At 43.4% G+C, this 18,821-nt stretch overlaps 2 protein-coding genes across 5 annotated transcripts in view; both read right to left on the bottom strand.

The window, feature by feature from the left end:
- Nucleotides 1–1,011: 1,011 nt before the first annotated feature.
- On the bottom strand, nt 1,012–4,370 carry cln8 (CLN8 transmembrane ER and ERGIC protein). The gene is made up of 3 exons (XM_063498126.1): nt 4,274–4,370; nt 3,349–3,974; nt 1,012–2,993 (listed from the first exon to the last, which is right to left on the bottom strand). Exons 2-3 carry the CDS (start codon nt 3,886–3,888, stop codon nt 2,667–2,669), a joined length of 867 nt encoding a protein of 288 aa, XP_063354196.1. The 5' UTR covers nt 3,889–3,974; nt 4,274–4,370; the 3' UTR covers nt 1,012–2,666.
- Nucleotides 4,371–6,403: 2,033 nt separating this feature from the next.
- dlgap2a (discs, large (Drosophila) homolog-associated protein 2a) overlaps nt 6,404–18,821 on the bottom strand; it is a 134,432-nt gene continuing 122,014 nt past the window's right edge. For all 4 annotated transcript variants that reach the window (XM_063500184.1, XM_063500185.1, XM_063500186.1 and 1 more), the window contains 5 exons: nt 15,336–15,424; nt 14,740–15,179; nt 14,553–14,644; nt 11,229–11,381; nt 6,404–11,117 (listed from right to left, as the gene is read on the bottom strand). In XM_063500184.1, coding sequence (XP_063356254.1) covers nt 10,911–11,117; nt 11,229–11,381; nt 14,553–14,644; nt 14,740–15,179; nt 15,336–15,424 — 981 coding nt within the window. In that variant the 3' untranslated portion in view covers nt 6,404–10,910. The remainder of the gene's footprint in view (nt 11,118–11,228; nt 11,382–14,552; nt 14,645–14,739; nt 15,180–15,335; nt 15,425–18,821) is intronic.

Raw genomic sequence — 18,821 nt, 5'->3', positions numbered from 1 at the left:
ACGCTGATTGGCCGCCACGGCGCCACTACGGGCTCTGATTGGCTGCGTAGAACGCCAATCAAACCTCCGCCGTCTTCTCCGGCAGGATTTTATGGGAAAGAAGTTTGAGCAAAGCGGACACGTGACGTGTGAGGTGGCTCCCTCCGAAACAGCTGTCCGGAGATGATGTTGAAGGAAGTTTTTAGCTTATCCGTTAAAACCTGAACCGAAAACAACGAAGGAGGGATTTTTGTCCCCGGGAGGCACCGATGTCCACGCTGATGAAGAGGCTGGACTGCTGCTTCACGCGTGATTTACAGGAGCAGACAAATAAAGTTAGAATAACGAACTCTGTGCCTTTAACACTGAAACTTTCACTTTTTTTTAACGGAAAAAATGTTTTTAAGCATTTTATAGATCCTTAAAAAAAATCCTGATTAATTTGTCGTTTCTCTGACCAGACTGAGCTTTTTGTTTTAATGTCTTAACTTTAAAAAGAAGTAACGCAATAAGCAAAGTGACTCTTCAGATTGTAACAGATCTGTGTACGAGACAAACCTGCTGCAGCCCTGTGCTCGCTGTTTACGGGGAAATCGTCCTTAAATGTCCAAAAATGTGCTGACGGTTTATGGCAATGTTGAAAAAAAAATCAATTGAAAACTGGAGGTAATCATTCCCATTGCGCCACCTACAGGCAGATCCTCTGTTTCACATCTTACAGTCGGAGCTCTAAGGCCTCTTCTTTCATTCTCCTCCCCCCTCAGCTCACACTGAGCTTCCCACCTGAAATGTAAGAGGAGGAAGGAATAGCCATACAATAAAATCAGACATCCTCTCCTTTGAGCAATCATCTTGAAGGGCTGCCAGTTAAATGTCACAGCTGCAGCATCTGTCTATCATTTTTTTTGTTTAAAGCCTACATTACAGGTCACCCTCTGCGCTCCAGACCTGTGTGAACATGCCCCACTTACATGAATTTCTGGGTCACATGCAGGAGCATGGTGACAGGAGAAAAAAAACAGAACAAAGAGACACAATAACCAAGGAAACACTTTATTTTGAAACTCGGTAGTTTAAATAAATGCACAGTCCAACATACATAACACAGAAGCTGTTAGTATATGGCACTGAATCAACAGGATATCTGTCCCATGTTAGTTCTCTAATTTTACAATCTGAATCTAACATGATCAGATTTATTTAAAGTGAGATCAGAGCTACAGCTAAATCAACATTTCACTCTTTATGAAGATTAAATTACTGAAGGTGTGAAAAGCAGAAAAGTTTAAATCTACTGGACTCTGGCTTCGAAGCGTTTTCCACTTTATTAAACACACAGGCAGGAAAACATCTAACGAGGGCTTCACCTATTTGCTGGGCAGCTTTTGTGCAGGCCGAGCCAAAGGTGTTAATGTGCACACTGTAGAAAGAAAATTACAACTACGTGGACAATTAAAATTTCTTAAAAAAAATTACTGAATATAACACATGATTCTGTTTTCCATGTACAATAACAATACAGGGCTATTCTATTAATGAGAACTAAAAGCAGAGCTGTTAAAGTGGGATATTCTGGAGAAGTTGAACATTTGCAGCGAAAGACAAATAAAATCTTACCTATGGTTTAAATACAGGAACACACACAATCGCCATTAGTATGTTTTTATAAAAATCCCACACACATAAAATAAAACTCAGTGGATTTTAGAATATACCATAAATAAAGCTGGACTGCAGCAGGGCTGCACCAGTTTAAACCACAATTATCAGGGTCAGAGGTTTGCTTAGTGTAAGCACTAGTTCAGTGTTTTTTCAGCACAGTAAAGCCTTTGTGAAGCGGACTGCTGTGACTCAGTGTAACACCGCCATGATAAATGCTTCTTTCTCTGCCGATGCAGTCCAAACACACCAATCTGATCAACACTTAGTATCTTATAACTTCAATGAGTAAACCTATGAGAGGTCATCCTCAAACGTGATCCAGTTTTACCCCACTCAGTCAGCAGAGCTGTGTAACAAAGGGTCCACTCTGGAGTTTACAGTGCTTTGATTTAGAGACACTTCACTTCAGACGGAGCTCATTTCACTTTCAATAGCTACACAATAGAAACAGCTGTGGGCCGACAACATCTACTCCCAACTCATATTTAAGTCCAGTTTAATTCTGGTCTTTATCTCAAAGCAGATTTTGCTTATTAAAGCTTTTGTTGATCTTTAACTTAATGATTTTTAATGCAGGAGCTGCTCTCATACATATTTTATACTGAAAAAAAGTAATTTATTACTTTAAAAGTGGATACTTGCAACACTTGTTAAAAGGTGTGAAATCGCACCATTGCCAACTCTTTGCTGGATCATTAATACTTGTGTGCATAGTGAACCACAAAGTCCTGTTATGAGCCTGGAAAAACCCCGACAGCAATACCAGAGTCCTGAAATAAAAAGAAATCGAAATAAAAGCTGTGCAGTGAAAGATTCTGTTGCACACTCTGTTATGATCATATGTAAACCTTTGTCAGGAGCCAAGTCTCTTTATGCCCTCTTTCCACTAGCACCTACACAACTCAATTACTTAGTTTAAAGGGTTTCCATTAGGTGAGTTTGTGAGGAAAGTCAGCTCACACTCAGTCTCAAATAATAAAATAAAAAGCCATAACTGAAACAGGAAATGACACCGATGATACTCCTTAACTGGCATGAGGCTTTCCAGAAGCCTCGGGCTGACCGTCGGTGGTGCCGTTCAGTGGGATCGCCTTGTTGCTAAAGTTCCAGTCCACAGGATTAAGAAGCTGCATTGTCTTCTTGTGGGTCCATATGGGGTTGATGATAAGTGTGAGCAGAGTGAGGCCAGTGAAGAAGAGTATTAGCGGGGGCAGGGGCGCATGGGTCCACAGCTCCACCCGGTGGGTCAAGGTTACCCACCACATGTAGTAAGTGAGTACCATGCGACAGTGAAACATGTGAATCATCACCCACTGGTTGGCTTTCCAGAACAGAGTGCATGCCCAGCCAGCCTGTCAGGGGAGACACAATCATGGAGCTGTCAGACACTTTCTCTTTACTTTACATTCATGCAAAATCTGTTCACTAAACCAGTGAGCAGAAGGAACAGAGAAAACTGTGGTTAGTGCTGCAGGTTTTTGTTGTTTTTAAAAAGGAACTTCCTCTTTCTAAGAACGTTCTGATACAGTGAACATAATCACAAGGTGCACAAGACCCAAGAGGAAGTAAAACTTAGAGGTCAAGAAAAAGGTCAAGCCAGTGAGATGCTACAGAAAGCCGGGCCTGGACTTACCAAAGGTCAACGTAGGCCGTCTTTGGTAAGTACAAATACAAGTCCGGAGAATGAGATGACACGATCATGCTTACCTTCAGCAGCATCCAGGATATACAGGTGAATGGCGTGCTCATCTCCAGCAGGAGGGTGACCATGGGCAGGAAGTGGCCCAGGGAATCCCACACCACCGCCCCGACGTATCCCGACAGGGCGAAGAAGTGGTGCGTGGCCAGTGGGAGGTCGAATGACCAAAACACCACACTGGAGGCGTGAAGTGCAACATTCTCAAATGCAAAAAAGCCCGTGGCTGTGAGCACGTTAAACCATGACCAGTCTTCCTGGCCCCTCACTTTGTCTCTGGTGATTGAGGAGTCTTCAGTGAGGGCCCGGAGACCGGCTACTGTACTCTGGATCCCAAACACTGCCCGGGTGGCAGCAAGGTTCCAAAAAACCTTTTCTTTGGCCAGCAGGGGCTTGTAGGTCCGGCACAGAGACACAGACAGGAGGTGACAGAAGAGGAACACTGCAGTATAGAAGCAGAAGCCAAGGCCGATGAGCTGGAGGCGATAGTCCCATAAGAAGTACTCTGCACTGGGCTGGGGGAGGCGGCCGGTGTGCTGCTCGGAGGCCATGGCGCTTTACGGAGGATCACCGAACCTGAGCGCGGGGAGGCTCACCTGAAGGTGGAACTGCTAGGAGCATGGTGTGTGTGGCCCACCTGCAAAACAACAGACAGACAACACACCATCCATTAATGCGGCACTGTGCCTGTGAAAACACTCCACGAAGCCGTGGACCTCGGTACACACGGATCATTTTATTTAAACTCTATGTAATGTAAGTCTTTAGTCTGTGTTCATTTCATCCGCCCGTGACAAACTTTCACTACCAAGTTCTTCGAAAGAGGAGTCAGAGAAAAGTGCAACGTTAGCATCGCGACATATCTCACAGAATATTTAAAAATGATTAAATCTAAAGCAGTTTACTTACTAACTAACACAGAAACATGTAACTTACCGGACCGAAGCGTTTCCAGGGAGTGCAGCGTCCCTCTGTAACCGCTAGTACCCCAAACAGGAAAACTCACATCATACGACTCCAATTTGGTCATGTGACATCCACACAGGAAGTCCAGCCTCGCTGTACTTTGCAGACATCCCATTGGTCAGCGCTGATCAGCCGTAGAATCCCATTGGTTGCCTCTTATTTATATTTTCTGTCTGGAAACAGACAGCCTCTTTAATATCAACCACGATTATCTATTATTACGACTGGATTCCTGTAGAAGAAGTCGCAAGATTCAACTGAATAAACCGCTTAACAAATAGTAAGATAAATAAATAAACCCTCACAGTAATAAATAATATAGTCATGTCAATAAAATGTTAATTTCTGGTCAAAAAAGTAATAAACGTGTGCACAGAATTGCATTTTTAACTATTAGAGGCGTGTTATTGGAACACTGTGTCTATCTCCGACCAGCAGAGGGAGACCTTGCATTGTGAGATTCAAATGAAGTGGCCTCGCTTACATTTTTCGTGGTTTTGTTTTTGAGGAGTTGATGTGCTAAAGCTTTGATTTATTTTATTTCACTGTATTATTAATGTGTTTTATTTTTATTTGTTGCAAGAGCCGTTTAACAAACAGGAGCGGACCTTGTGTTCTACTCTCACTGGACTGACCTCTTTCTCAGCTTCCTCTCAGGTTTACGGGGTAAGACAAATTACCCATTGTTGTTTACCTGGCAAAGAGCTAGTAGGTCAAAATTCTGCAGGAATGAAAAGCATTGAAAACATGTATACCCAGCATATCTTTGCCTGACTTCGACCTTTATGGCCATTACAACGTCTTTGAAACATTTGGACACTGATCATCTGAAGTTTAAAGTCCTGATACTGTATGCTGTGCCAGTGGTCGCATTCTTGCAGACAGCCAGCCTGCAGAACTGTAGAATTTATGGATGCTGCCGTTGCTGTGATGCGGATGATCTGATATCCTCGTGTCGGTGTTGTTCCCACATCATCATAATAAATGTTGTTCCAGGTGCAACATTGCAAGTGACCAATCACATTGTTGTGACGTCATACTTTTGCAAGCCAAGCGAATCATTCATTTATGAAATTCCAATGTTGCAAGGACAATATGTATAATGCTTACCGTTTATTAAAGAACAGTATCCTGAAATGCAAAGAATTCAAACTGCTGGATCGGCGGACAGAGGCGGTTTCTCGCAAGTTAAGTAGATTTTTTTAAGGCGTTTTTTTTCGAAGTCGCAAAAGTATGAAAGTACAAGAATATAATGCTGAATATAGAACTCTTTAGTGCCAGAAGCATTATGTGGGTTGCTTTAAAGAATTGTGTTCAAGGGTAAGCTGAACACATGGGCACTGTCGACTCGCAGCAAGAAGCATCTGTGTGATGTTGCGTTTTCTCTCCAAAGGAATGCATGGGGTCAGGTTAATTGCTGGTTCTAAATTGGCTGTAGGTGTGAACGTGAGCTTGAAGGGTTGTCGTCCTCTGCGTGCTAGCCCAGCGACAGACTGACAACCTTTCCACGGTGGACCCTGTGACAGCTGGGGTAGGCCTCGGCACCCCCGTGACCCTGAATTGGATAAGCAGATTGATTTATAGTAAGCTGACGCACGCTGATCGCTTTTGTTAGATGTGAAAAAACAAAAGCTAGTTCATTCAGTTTATTCTTATATAAATGCCAGTTCTTTGGTGAACCTCCTGACACACTATGAACATTGGAAAGTAAGTGCACCAATTTCTTTGACTGATGATTCAGAGCTACACTTCATCTTTATTTCACTGCTATTTTCGTTAGCGGGCCACAGATCTAAAATGCATGAAATGTCAAGAGCAGTTTGATGAATTCGTTTAGCTCCCCTCCGGTGGGAGAAAATCCCTCCGCTGGAAGTACAGTTACTGTTAGGACAGGCATCAGAAAGCTGTTATTCTGGCATACCCACTTCAGTGGATTAAATGCAGTGTAATGTATAATGTCTAACATTTACGTGAATACTTTTGCTGTGATGATCACAACAGCAGCGAGTTATTTTTCAAAGTAAAAAGGACCACAAAGACAAACTTGTCCCAAACTTTTTCCTCAAAAAATTTAATTGCAGAATTATTTACACTGAGTGAACTAAGCAATGATCAACGACTCAAATAGGCAAAATCTCCCAACAGCTCTGAAAGAATGGAGGAAAATGCATATGGTATAATAATACAAAATAAATTAACAATAAGGTAACTTGCACTGAAAGAACACGCCTTGAGAGATGCACGTGTGGCAGACTTAAATAAATACATAACAAATGTACATCAGTGTGACAGTGTCATAATTCTTAACAAAAACAAAAAAGAATAAATAAGCCTACATTCAAAATCAGTTTTTTTGCATGCCATCATATCAGCTTAGAAAGGAACCATAACAAAGTGAGAATAACAGCAAAACATGAGCAAGTGCAGAAAATAGTTGTGTTTCAATGAAGCATATATTTTATATTTATATATCTATATATATATTTCTTTACAAATAATGAATATTTGGCATTATATTCATCCTTCCTATAGATATGATATACAAGAGATGAAAATAGTTTTAGCTAAACAACTACCTTTTTTCATTTTGTCTAGTAATTATAGAGTTGTTTCACATTCCAACTTCTAGGAAGTGTTGTATCAGTGTGTTTCTTTCCATGGCACGATTACCAAAAAGTCCCCTTGAAATAGTTCACGTCATGGGTTCTAGAGTTTAAAGCGCATAGACAGTCGTACCAGAAGTGAGGCCACAGAATGTGTAGATACAAGCTCAAACGGCATGTTTGGAGATGGGACACGGTCGGCGACGGCAGTCATGGTTTGATTACGTAAAACTAATGTGCAGTAAGAACTTTACAGTTTGCTGGATAAGTCAAAGACATTGCACTTGCAGTTGGCCGCTGCCCTCCTGGCACTGAATACAGCATTGTTGAAATTTTCTACGCTCGGGGTTCACACGAGGTTTCTGCGGGCCACCTAAAGGAAAGCGCTGCAACTGCATCCTCAAAAGAAGACTCCCTTGGCGCTCACAGTATCGGATTCATGCCGCGCGTCATCCAGAAGGACTCGGCGCAGAATAAGCGCTACAATCGGCTTCGAGGGAATACAAGATCGCTCTGTGAAAAAGAGTTCATGTGAGAATGCGTTCACACCTCAAAAGAAAAGGTGTCATCGATGGAAAACGATTTTCACTGGGAGACAAAACCCAGCCGTCAGAGCAACGAGGTCTGGCTCACGTTGTAGAAACTGCCACTAAGGGAGAGTCTCTGGGGTGATAAGGGAGTGATGATTTCTGCACAGTTCTTATCTCTAAATGCATCTGTAAATTTACTCACACTCGTCTCCTTATTGCCCTTTTCCATCTCCCCTGCTGCCTTCAAGGTCCGACTAGAAAAAAAGGCCTCCTCGCAAATTATGCGATGCGTCTTAAAGGTGCAAATGAAATGCTTGAAACTGAATCAGGTGGCGGTTATACTACGTTTTTCACGGCCCTGCTCAAGATACATAAGGGAGAAACTCCTCAGTCGTTTCAGCCTCAGCCCAGCAGAAACATGTAGTGCTGATGCTTAAGTTCTACAGTGCAGGCCACAATTCAGCAATACATTTATCAACACAAGCTTTGAAGGGCCTTAGAGGCAGTTTGCTTGATCTCACCAAGGACCCAAAATCTTACATAAGCTGCTTTGCTTAGTCAAAGAGAGGCTAAAAATGACCCAGCGCAGCAGCTAGCGATCCTCACATGAACAGCCTTCCAGCTACAGAACAGCACACAGCACCAGCAGTTTGGGCCTCAGCGCCGAGCTCTCGTCTCCTCTAAGCCAGCATATGTCAACCCGAGTCTGTCTCTCTGCCGTCTGTCTGCCACTGTGGCAACAGCAGGGGAACGTCCCCGCTCTGCCAACTGCCTGGCATCGCACGCCCAGACGCTTTCCAGATACCCACTGTCTCACTATTAAAGCTCCCTGCCTCTGCAATGAAAAACCCAACAGAATTCGAGCTAGCCGTGTTCTTTTGTTTCATTATTGAAACGCTGTCACTCCATCGCAGACTTTGGTTACCTGGTCATTTTGTCGGACTCTCTATAATGTGTTGTCTGAGGTTTGCTACAAGAGGTTTGACAGATAAGGAATGTGTCATACACGGTAGCTTGAAAACAAGTGTGAATCCCACGTATGCTCGGAGTTTATGTCTTCAAGGATGCGCATGGTTCAAAAAATACTGCGTTTACTCAAAAGTACAATTCGCAGCAGCAAAAAGTAAATCAAGGTATCTGAAATACAATTTATCAAACAGCTGATGGCACGGCGATGGCGTGTATGTCTGTGTGGGGGTGCGGGGGGCGATGGAGGTCAGGCCACAGCTGGGTAGTAATAGGAAAATGAAGCGCAGACCTTAGATTCACTTAGAGTCAGCATTGTGCTACAAAAACAAGATCCACGCTCACACATCAGCAACACACACACACACACACACACACACACACACACACACACACACACACACACACACACACACACTATTCAAATCCAGGGACTTTGTTTTTTTACTGCTATCATATGATTCATATCCCTGAACCCACCCATAATGAAGCCAGGCACTCGGGCACAATTAGTCATAAAAATAGATTTTTAAAGTGATGTACCGTTCAGTGGACAGCGCATTATTTCGACTTGATTATTTGTCTAGTACTGTACTGATTAAATAAAAAGCAGCACCATTTAGTGGGTTGATTATCCCAAAGGTTTTACTAATAGACTTCAGTCTTTAGGTCAATGATTTGACAGCGACATCAGCAACACAGTGGAGCGAACGTCGAAATCACTGGCACCAAAGTTTCATAATTAAGCAGCAGAATTTTAGCATTTTGCTCAGAATGAATTTATGAGGAACACAATCACGGACCAGGATTGGATCAAACCAGCTATTCCTTCACTGATTACAATAGTTTTATTGGTGTGTATTGCGCCCATACAGATTGACAGCAAACTATTTTGAGTCGTGGACCCCTGGAGGTCCCTGAACCACACTTTGAAAACCCCAGACCTCTGTAACAGTTGCATATATAGATGTAGGTGATCTTTAGCTTTTGTTTGTGTGGAATTTAGGATTGTGCAAATCTCCATTCACTACTTAAAATTGGCATCGGTGTGCACAGCCCGTTCTTTCTGTTCAGCAGGGCTCTTGCAGAGTTTTAGCTGCTTGCATCCCTCTGGAAAAGCCTTTGCCCCACTTTCATTTCATTATTCCCCATCTTTTCCTAAAGGGTGTCAGCCACAGGGAGACTTCAAACTACGCTGAACTTTTCAAGAAATGGGAAAAATTACAAAGTACTTCATAGATTAAAGAAGCGAGTATGCAGATATTTTGTTTATGTTTTGACATTTTTCTCTCCATCACTCCTCATTAACTGTGGCTGAGGGTGCAACTTGAAAGGGCCTGACAGAAGCATGTCGGATGAAAAGACGGCCGTGCGGCGTCGAGTGTGTGTGCGATCAAAATGACTGCATGTATGCAACAAATCCAGAGAAGTCAAGAGCAAAAGAAAGGGCGGAAAACAGTGGAGACGAAGGGGGGAAAACACGATGAATATTCATCCCACTCACAATTCAAAAATACAACAGTACTATTGTGAACTGGGGTATGTACATTTCCCTTGGAAATACAGAGAACTGTAATAAGTGCATAAGTGCATTTGTCTACACATTTCAATCTAAGGAGTTACAGACACTTTCATACTGGCTTCTACTGCATTGACATGATGAACGTGTTGGCACAAGACTTGCATCTTTTCAGCTTCAAGTAAATGTCGATATCTGAAAGTTGGCAACGGGTACATGAGATATATAGGAAAGATGTTTGAAATGTGCGCGTTGATGAGCTGATGTCATTCTTCCACCAATCCAGACCATGAAGAATGTTTGACTACAACCAGATTGGGTAGAAAGCTGCATTTTTCAACACTGACCAGTCCAGAGCTTATTTAGGGCTGCCTGAATAACCTTGAATGTGTAACCAGTGCCACATGCACACAGTTGAGGTATTTCAAGCATTGGCACTTTGCAAAGACTTGAACTTACAACAATTTAGTGATACTTAGCTTCTTATTCCCCAAAAGAAAAGAAATCATAAGATAATTTTCAAATGATCAAAAAGTATCGAAGGGCTACTAACTTTAACCGTTTTTGAACAACTTGAAATAAATATATCTCTCATTTACTCTTTTAGCTCAAAGGCCTGGTTGCTGGTAGGTTCTCAAAGCTGCACTTTTTAAATGGCACTTTGCAAATGCTGAAAAACTACAGATGTACCCATCCAGGACACTGGATGAGAGAGCTTGTAGGTCGGGTGTCATGAGAGTGAGCTAAGGAGAAACCCAAGCGACTCATGTCAGACATACATTTCTGCTAACACTCGCTCTGGATGCGGGAGTATAGCCTTGGCGCATCCTACAGTCCGGTGGGGTTTTGGCGATGGGCACTGAGGATGGCTATCGAGATCAGACGACAGATGGACAAAGGAAGAGTAGAGAGATTAGCAGTCTAGAAAAAGGCTAGTTTTAAAGTTTTGTTTGAAATAGGGAGACATGTTAGCCCCTGACCCGATCCTCTCAAAGTCTAGTCTGAGCCTCTGGAATATAGATCTCGATGCTGTCCGCTCGCTCCGAGGCTGAGTTCTGCCGGAAAGAGGCCGCCCGCTTGGCTGCCATGAGCCGTCGGCGGGCTTCCTGCCGGTGCCTATCTGGGAGGTCCAGGGATTTCTCCCTCGTCATTGCACTCTTCTGTCGAATTGTCTTCTTTGGTACGGGAGCTGGTGCCTTTAGAAAGAAGAGAGAAAGATTAAAATATAATTTTGCAATTTATTAGAAAATACTTTTTGTTTGCTCCAAATTTTTTTAAAAATCAGTCTGCAAGCGGTGAGTCCTCACCTTCTTCTCTGGGCTATCTACAGGCCTCCAGTTGTTGTTCTTGATCTGCTGCAGCTGGTCAAATTTCATGGTGACGTCATCGATGGAGAGCTGCAGCAGGTCCCAGAACCCAGCCAGGTCCTGAGAGGTGGGTCGCGGCATGGCACTGGGGTCCTACGCAACACGGGCACAAGAGGAAAGATCAAATACTCTTAAGAGTGTTCAAGTGGTGAGGCAGATACTATAATGTAACACCACACATGTGGGCCACCCTGCTTACTGCACTTCAGCTCCAGTCCACTAGATGTCCTCGTCATATTTAAAACTAGTGATTGAAATGAGGGGCAACAGCTTGTGTTGGAGAGCGGTCCCGTCATTCGCTCATGAATGAGGCCTGAAATACTAAGCCGACTTTGTCGGTGCAGACCTATTCATCACTTGATATCTGAAATGAAAGGAACATCCGACTGAAAGGTGCCTCATTGTCTCAGTAACTGCTGCAGGTTAATGAGTCATGGGTTTGAGTTTACCGTGTGCTGGTCCCTCTTTCATTCATTAAATTAGCTCCTTCCAAGCTGAATATTCCTGTGAAGGCTATTCATGATAAGGAAGCACAACCTGCGTACGCCTGAACAGAATCTCTGAGCTGATTTTATGTGTTGAACGCCGCCCACGAGTACCCGGGTACACCGGTTTGTGCTCTAGGACAATAACGTCTAAAAAACAACCCGATAAGGCATGATCATGAGAGGCTCTTAAACTGATGCAGGGAGAAAAAAGATTGATGATCTTGAGGTAAATGTGTGCATATTATTAACCTTTGTTCATTACAAATTCTAATTTAATTGCAAATTTCTTTATTCCCAAATCCAACGCAGAAATTCAATTAGAAACAGGATCTCTCAGGAGGCTTTGTTTTATTTCAGGGCTTGATGGTGTGGAGCACAACACTGTCACAGCTAAGGCTGCAGCACACCCTGCACTGTATTCAGGATTTTGTTTTTATTCATATATTTACATCTGTGTTTTACTTTAACTATAACTTCAGCTATTTCAGCTCCATGATTTCATAAACTTTGCACCGACAAAACATCTGTGCTGTGACTCGACAAACAGAGATGGTCAAGCTCTAAAACATTATGACATTTGAAGCGTGCAGCAGAGTAGATGTAGTATTTTATATGATGGGGGCTTGTTATTTAAGTTTTGAAGTTCCCAACTCATTTGGTTTCTTGTGCATTAAGTAATCAGATAATTATTTTTAGCCAAACAAACAGCAGGGAGTCGCTAAAATGATCTCAGAAATATCATCTTTGGCCCCAAGTGTAGAAATTCATTAACCAATTAAAATGTTATTTCTTCACCTCTTTCCTAAAGTTGTATCTGTTGTAACATCACACACAGATATTAAACTTACAGTATTGCTAATCATACTTTGCTTACTGTGACTCCATAGGGACTACATTCGGCTTTGATATTTGTATAGTTTTATGAGATTAGCATAATTCTCCTTCATAAAGCAAGCCATTTGAAAAAAGCAAAAACCCTTAGATTTCAAACATGAGTGTCCACCGTGTGAGGAATGCCAGAAACAGAATTCACTCCTGTTATCTCTAATTACTGAGAGATGGACTCAGAACTCCATCAGCTTTATTCTGACCTCTGTGCCTGTGATGTTCGGCAAACTGTCTCCAAAGTCTCAAGGCTTCAAATATTCAGAGCTGGCAGATTTGGAAGGAGTTAGTGAGTTTTAAGCTTCGGCTGTGTGCGCTTCAAATCCTGGAAATTCTCCCAGAGAAGCACTCTGTGCACACCGTTCGTTTTAATTCAGGCTTCCTAAATGTTGATTGAGATGTTAAAGAAAAGCAGGCTCCTAAAACAAGATGAGACGTCCTTTTAAGTTTCTCATTTGTGGACATTTCACAAACCAAGGCGGTGTATGAAATATTGTTCCATATGGATTTATGGCATGGTCAAGGTTGCTGGTTTGTTGAGTAAACATTCATAACACCGTCTCCTTCAGGAGGAAATAGTACCTGGCCTCTACCTACCTACCTACCTATCTAACTGTATGCCAGGTGTGAGGGAGACATCAACTCACAGAAGGTAAGACAGTTGCAGAGAAGCCAGCTGAATAGTAGGAATAAGATACAAGCCATCAATGCATATGCCCTACCGGTCATCAGATAACCAGCTGGAATAATAAGATGCCCACAGGAGGAGGAGATGTCACAAATGTCAAGACATGAAAACCCCTCATACAGCATGGAGGTTTTCACCCCAAGTCCAACATCCAGACGCTCCATGAGCTACAGAAAGTGGGAGGGCATGGATCACTGAGTGTCAGCAGTACAGCATGAAACTTGGAGCACTCACAAGGGCTGCTCCATGAGAGCCTCAGGCAGCTAAAGACAGACTGTGATGAGGAACAGGAGGAGGAAGTGTATTGGATGACCAAGCCCCTGCATGGGATATATCTGCACCATCTATCTACATCTACATCTGTACCATCGACAGATAGGGGAAGTGGCTGACTAAAGAAATCCTACCAGTGGCTAGAAAAGGCCAGCACAGAGGCTCGGATCACGTCAGCAAAGGAACAGGCCCTGAGATCCAGAACCATGGAGGCAGGAGCTACCACAGCCAATAGGACGCAAGTTACAGACTGTGCAAAGGTTCCCTGGAGACGATCCAGGACATAGCAGGACGCAAGCCGTACACTTAGAGGCAAAACCAGTGGCTGTGATAGTGCTGAGGAACATCTGTGCCACACACACTGCTGGTGTCTCAGATCCATTTGAATAGAAGCTTGGTTCTACCTTTACTTCCTCTGTTCCAGGATAAAGCTGCATCACACACACAGACACACACACACACACACACACACACACACACGCATGTATTGTTTTATTTCAGAATGCTCAGGTCACATATAAATGCGCCGAATAGCTATCGATTCTCAATGTTGCACTTTTCCACAATCAATGACATTTTCAGGCAGTTTGATTCAGTTTGTTAGCACCAGCTAAAGTATTAAACGTGTATTGAAGGTTGAAGAACAAAGTGTGGAACTGTTTCTAATGACAAAAGTTCATTCTACAGCACAATCAATATTTTGAATCTAACACCTTTGTGCCAGATGTAGCTGTGTCATTCTAATTCCTCTCTCTCTTACCTTCAAGCACAGATGTGGTAGGATGGATCACATGCAGCGTGGATGGTCATGTTATTTGTGTGCTGCAGTTAATGTCACCTACATGTGAGTTAGGATGTAAACAGCAGTTTTATTTGTTCTTTACCAGTTCATGTAGAAAACCTACAGACTTTAATAAAATCACGTCTTACCAGGTTTTGCTGACACAGCCAGTAGAATTGCTGGAATTTCTGAGACATGAGCAGCTGAGCGCTTCCCACTGCACTTCGGATTTTCCCTAGAACTGAATCACACGCAGCATATCAAACAGAGCACATGCAAACTTTTAATTCTGCTCAAAGGATCAGAGATTCACAAAGCTTTCAGAAAAACACTCACTCTCCTCTGACAGGTCATTCTCTTCAGCTTCTGCCTCCATCTCCTTACACCAGCCCTCCATCCTCTTTGTTTCATTGTGCAGCAACTGCATGAACCAGCTCCCGTCCCTCCGCAGGGAAGGGGACGCCCTCCCCGACTCGCCCGGCGAAGCTGCGTTCTCCCGCGGGGAGGGGGGTTCTAGCTGCCAGTTGGTTTCGCTGGTGGTCTCCCGGGGACTGGGGGGTTCAGCAGGGGTACGATAATCCTCCCGGTAGCTGAAGAGCCCCTGGGTGCGCACGGTCCGCACTGCCCCGTACTGGGTAGGTGTGCTGGGCTCTGAGTGACGCTGGAATCCCCCACCAAACTGCAGGCCCTTGTCCTCCATGGTGGGAAAGCCCTCCAACTCCAGGTCGGCCTGCACAGCTGCAGTCACGCTGTTGGAGCGTTTGAACCTTCCCTGTCTGAGGGGCGAAGAGATTAAAGGCACGGGTGAATGTACACATGCCAAAATGACAAATAATGGCACTGACAGTGGGGCTATTTTCTGCGATACCGAGATCAAACATCAAACCCTGATGTTTTGTAATGATGTGAAAATCCCAAAGCCATTATCTTACCCTTTCTTTTCATCCTCTACCTGGATCCCAACAGAATGGTACTCCCGTGAGCCTTTGCTTTCAGATTCAGAGTCCGTGGCTGCTTCCACCTAATGCGAAGAAAAGATACAAACAGTGCTTCTCATTATGTGAGCTGCAATTCCCCAGTGTTTCTGTGTTTATTGGGCTGGGACTGGACAGAGCAACTTAACGGTGCACAGCGTGTCAGAAAGTAAACATTGTATGATTTATGGAGGCTGCGAAGGGAAAAAGACTGAGGTGGTTTTTAGGTTTGCGCAGAAATGAGGCTAAAGAATGAAGCACAGTGTGCTATAAGGTACATTCTACAACATAAAATGTCCAATAAAGCATTTGTAGTTGCCCAAAAGGAAGTATTAGATTTAATAATGGCACCACACAGCGGCAGCTAAATGTTTGAGAACAACTCGTTCGATGCTTCGCTGTGCAACTATGCAATAAGCATAGCAGCTTCAAATTAGCCACCTTTGCACACATGCTGCGAGAGCTCAACACAAACACCTCTGAGTTTAGGTCGGGTCAACGTGAAGGCGCTCCATTAGCGTGTTTGTCGGACACCTTTACAGAGTGTGGACGTGTGCTTCGGGTCGTCGTCCTGTTGGAAAACAAATGATGGTCCCACCAACTGAAACCAGATGGGAAGCTGAGCCGCTGTGAATGTTGTGGCTGTTCTACATAAATGGCCAACAGTGTCACCAGCAACATTATCACACCTCCTCCGCCATGCTTCTCAGTGGGAAACACACTTCTCTCACCATCCGTTCATTCTCTCTGCATATCACAAAGACGTGGAACCAGAAATCTCAAATCTGGACTCGCGGGAGCAAAGCCCAGATTTCTGCTGGTCTGCTTCCTTGCGTTTCATGACCCGAGCAGTCTGCTTTGTGTTACCAGTCTTCCTCTGTGCTTTCTTTCTCACATTTCAGTCATAAAAGCTTGAGTCATGCAGGCTCCTCCAAACAGTTTATGTGGAGGTGTGTTTGCTACTTGAACTCTGAGAGGCAATAATTTGGGCTCTACATGGAGTGCCATTGCCTGCAGAGTGCAGAGCTACTGCGAATCCAGGGCTTCCAGCATGTATGCCAGGTGAGGCTGCTTCTCAGAGACTGGTGTTTTTTGGGTTTTTCTGCACTGCAGGAAACAGTAAAAATGTTCAGGTTAATGGACTCTAATTTCTGAACTTACTGATGCAATGTCATTTCTCTGTTCTTGGCCTGTGTTTTCTGTAGAGCGGCCGTTGTGCCTCAGGATAAAGGGATGACTGCAGATAGCAGGAAATACATTCGAGGCACAACCGTTAGCTGTAGGTGATGACCTCATGAAGGTCATGAAGATAATTTAAATAGTGTGAAAAGCCATCATATATATATATATACATATATATTTATATATATATATATATTTATATATATATATATATATATATGTATAAAGATAAAGTTTCTTTTGAAGCATTTTTAGTCAGTTATGGTAGCCTGGATGCTTTGGAACCATCCACAGTGATAGATATGAGGACATTAGTTTTTATTATGGAGGAGGAGGACAGAGCGGCGGATGATAATGGCTCCTGCGTGGCTACAGTCGGTGGAGCCACATTTAATGACACCTCTTCAGTGTTGACCATTTTGCTCTGCTGTTCTTCCTCCATCCGTTCTTCTTTTTCTCTTCTAATTTCTTTCTCTCACTTGTCTCTCTTTGTCTCGTTTTCACAATGTCTTGCTGACTGACTGTGGCTATCTTTTTTTAAAATACTGACCGAATCCTGCTTTGTCATTTTTGTCATGTCAGTCATTTTTCTCCGGTGCCCACTGAGCTCTTTTTCTCTGTGACAGTACAAGCAGTGCTCTGCACATATGATTTCATTGGTACGGTTGGTATAATTGGTTGTATCTTCAGAGAGACAGACCTTGCATTAGCATCTGCTTTGAGTGATCCAAACACATGCTGACAGCTCTAAGTATACCAGTTCACAGCTGGCATTAAAATGCATCTTGAGTGACCACTTATGATTGGATCCGACTTCCCCCGCTCCTCATGCAAATAAAAAATAGATCGTTTTCTGTTTGCAAAAAGCAGATTACAGCACTCACATCTGCCCTGCATGCACATACCTCAGTGCACGACCAGATGCAGCTGCTGTGGCTCCTACAGCGCCCGCTTCAGTCCCTCTCCATGCTTGTATGTTCATGTGAAGTGCTTTGTTTGCTCAGACTTGGTCCCTGATTGATCACACCTCATCGACTCATCTGGTCTAGCCTATCAAAACTGTAAACCCCAGTTTCTTGTTTATTGCTTTTCCTTTGTCTACCTGGGCTTTCTTCACACCTTACATCACCCTCCTCCAATCAGATGCTTGTCTGCCTGCACGTCTCAGCCACTCCTTCACCCACAGCCCACTCAGCACAATCATACCATCTTCTCTCCAGCAGCCGTTATCTACCCCTGCCAGCCAACGCTCATCATCTTCTTCATTACCACTCATCTATCCCCCGTATAGGACTGTCTTCCTGACCTCATTTTTCCCAACACCGACCCTTACCGGAAGTCATCTTCTAGTGAAATACGGATCCACTGTGTCGACACATAAGCTACACAAACATCTGATCTATCCTTCTTTATTTTTACTTGTCCAAGAAAGACTAAGGGAAATGAAAGCCTAATCACAGCTGTGGACACTACTGGAGAGCTGAGTAAGTGGTTCTTTAATGTGGCCCAGGGCACATGTTGACCATATTTTGGACCGGATGACTTTGGATGTGTTCTGAGCGATCAGCTCTCTATTCTGTCGGGTGTATTTATAACCATGCTCTGAGCGGTGCAGCTTTGATAAGATCTGAGCAGAGCCTTATGGTCCCTGAGAGAAAGAGAGAGTGATGTTCTTCCCTTGGTCACCTGGGTTTCCTCGCAGGGTTGTTTAGAGTCAGCTAAGCATGGGTTAAATGTTTCAGGAACACATTTACAGTATGCGTAGGTTAGAAAAATGACTCGTGGCTGTGCCCTGGTTTTTTTTTAGCTGGTTCTACTTTGCACTTACCCACAAACTTCTCTCATCATTTACTAGGTGATTTTAAAATTAAAAAATGTTGACCCAGTCTTTGACAATGTACCAAAATGTGTTTTTATACTGTGATTTTTTAAAACTAGCACAATCACAAGGTTAGACAAGCAGGACTTAATGTGAGCATTGCGTCCTCCTCAGGATGAACTGTAACAACTCATGATCCTAGTATTTGAATTTGAAATACCTGCATAGTAAATAATGTTTGTCTGATATCAAAGCACTGTGCTATAGTACACATAGCTGTAAAAGAACAAGTGCATTTCTCTGCCAATGATATCGTTCCAGCCCTCGTGTGTTTCAAAGAGCGCCCAAAATGTCTATAAGAGGCCTTTTAAGCATCTGACATTCATAAATCTCAGACTCAGTGTAGTATTATGACTGTGAGAGTGAACCAAATGCATTGGTTG

This window comes from Pelmatolapia mariae, linkage group LG16_19 (assembly GCF_036321145.2).
Source record: "Pelmatolapia mariae isolate MD_Pm_ZW linkage group LG16_19, Pm_UMD_F_2, whole genome shotgun sequence".
Classification (NCBI taxonomy): domain Eukaryota; kingdom Metazoa; phylum Chordata; class Actinopteri; order Cichliformes; family Cichlidae; genus Pelmatolapia; species Pelmatolapia mariae.
This window is presented reverse-complemented; position numbering and strand designations above follow the sequence as displayed.

Bases quoted from the DNA above. Each gene is read 5' to 3' on its own strand.
- cln8 (XM_063498126.1), bottom strand. From the start codon at position 3,888: ATGGCCTCCGAGCAGCACACCGGCCGCCTCCCCCAGCCCAGTGCAGAG. The intron at 2,994-3,348 runs GTAAGCATGATC...CTCCCCTGACAG, and splicing joins TATCCTGGATGCTGCTGAAG to GCTGGCTGGGCATGCACTCT.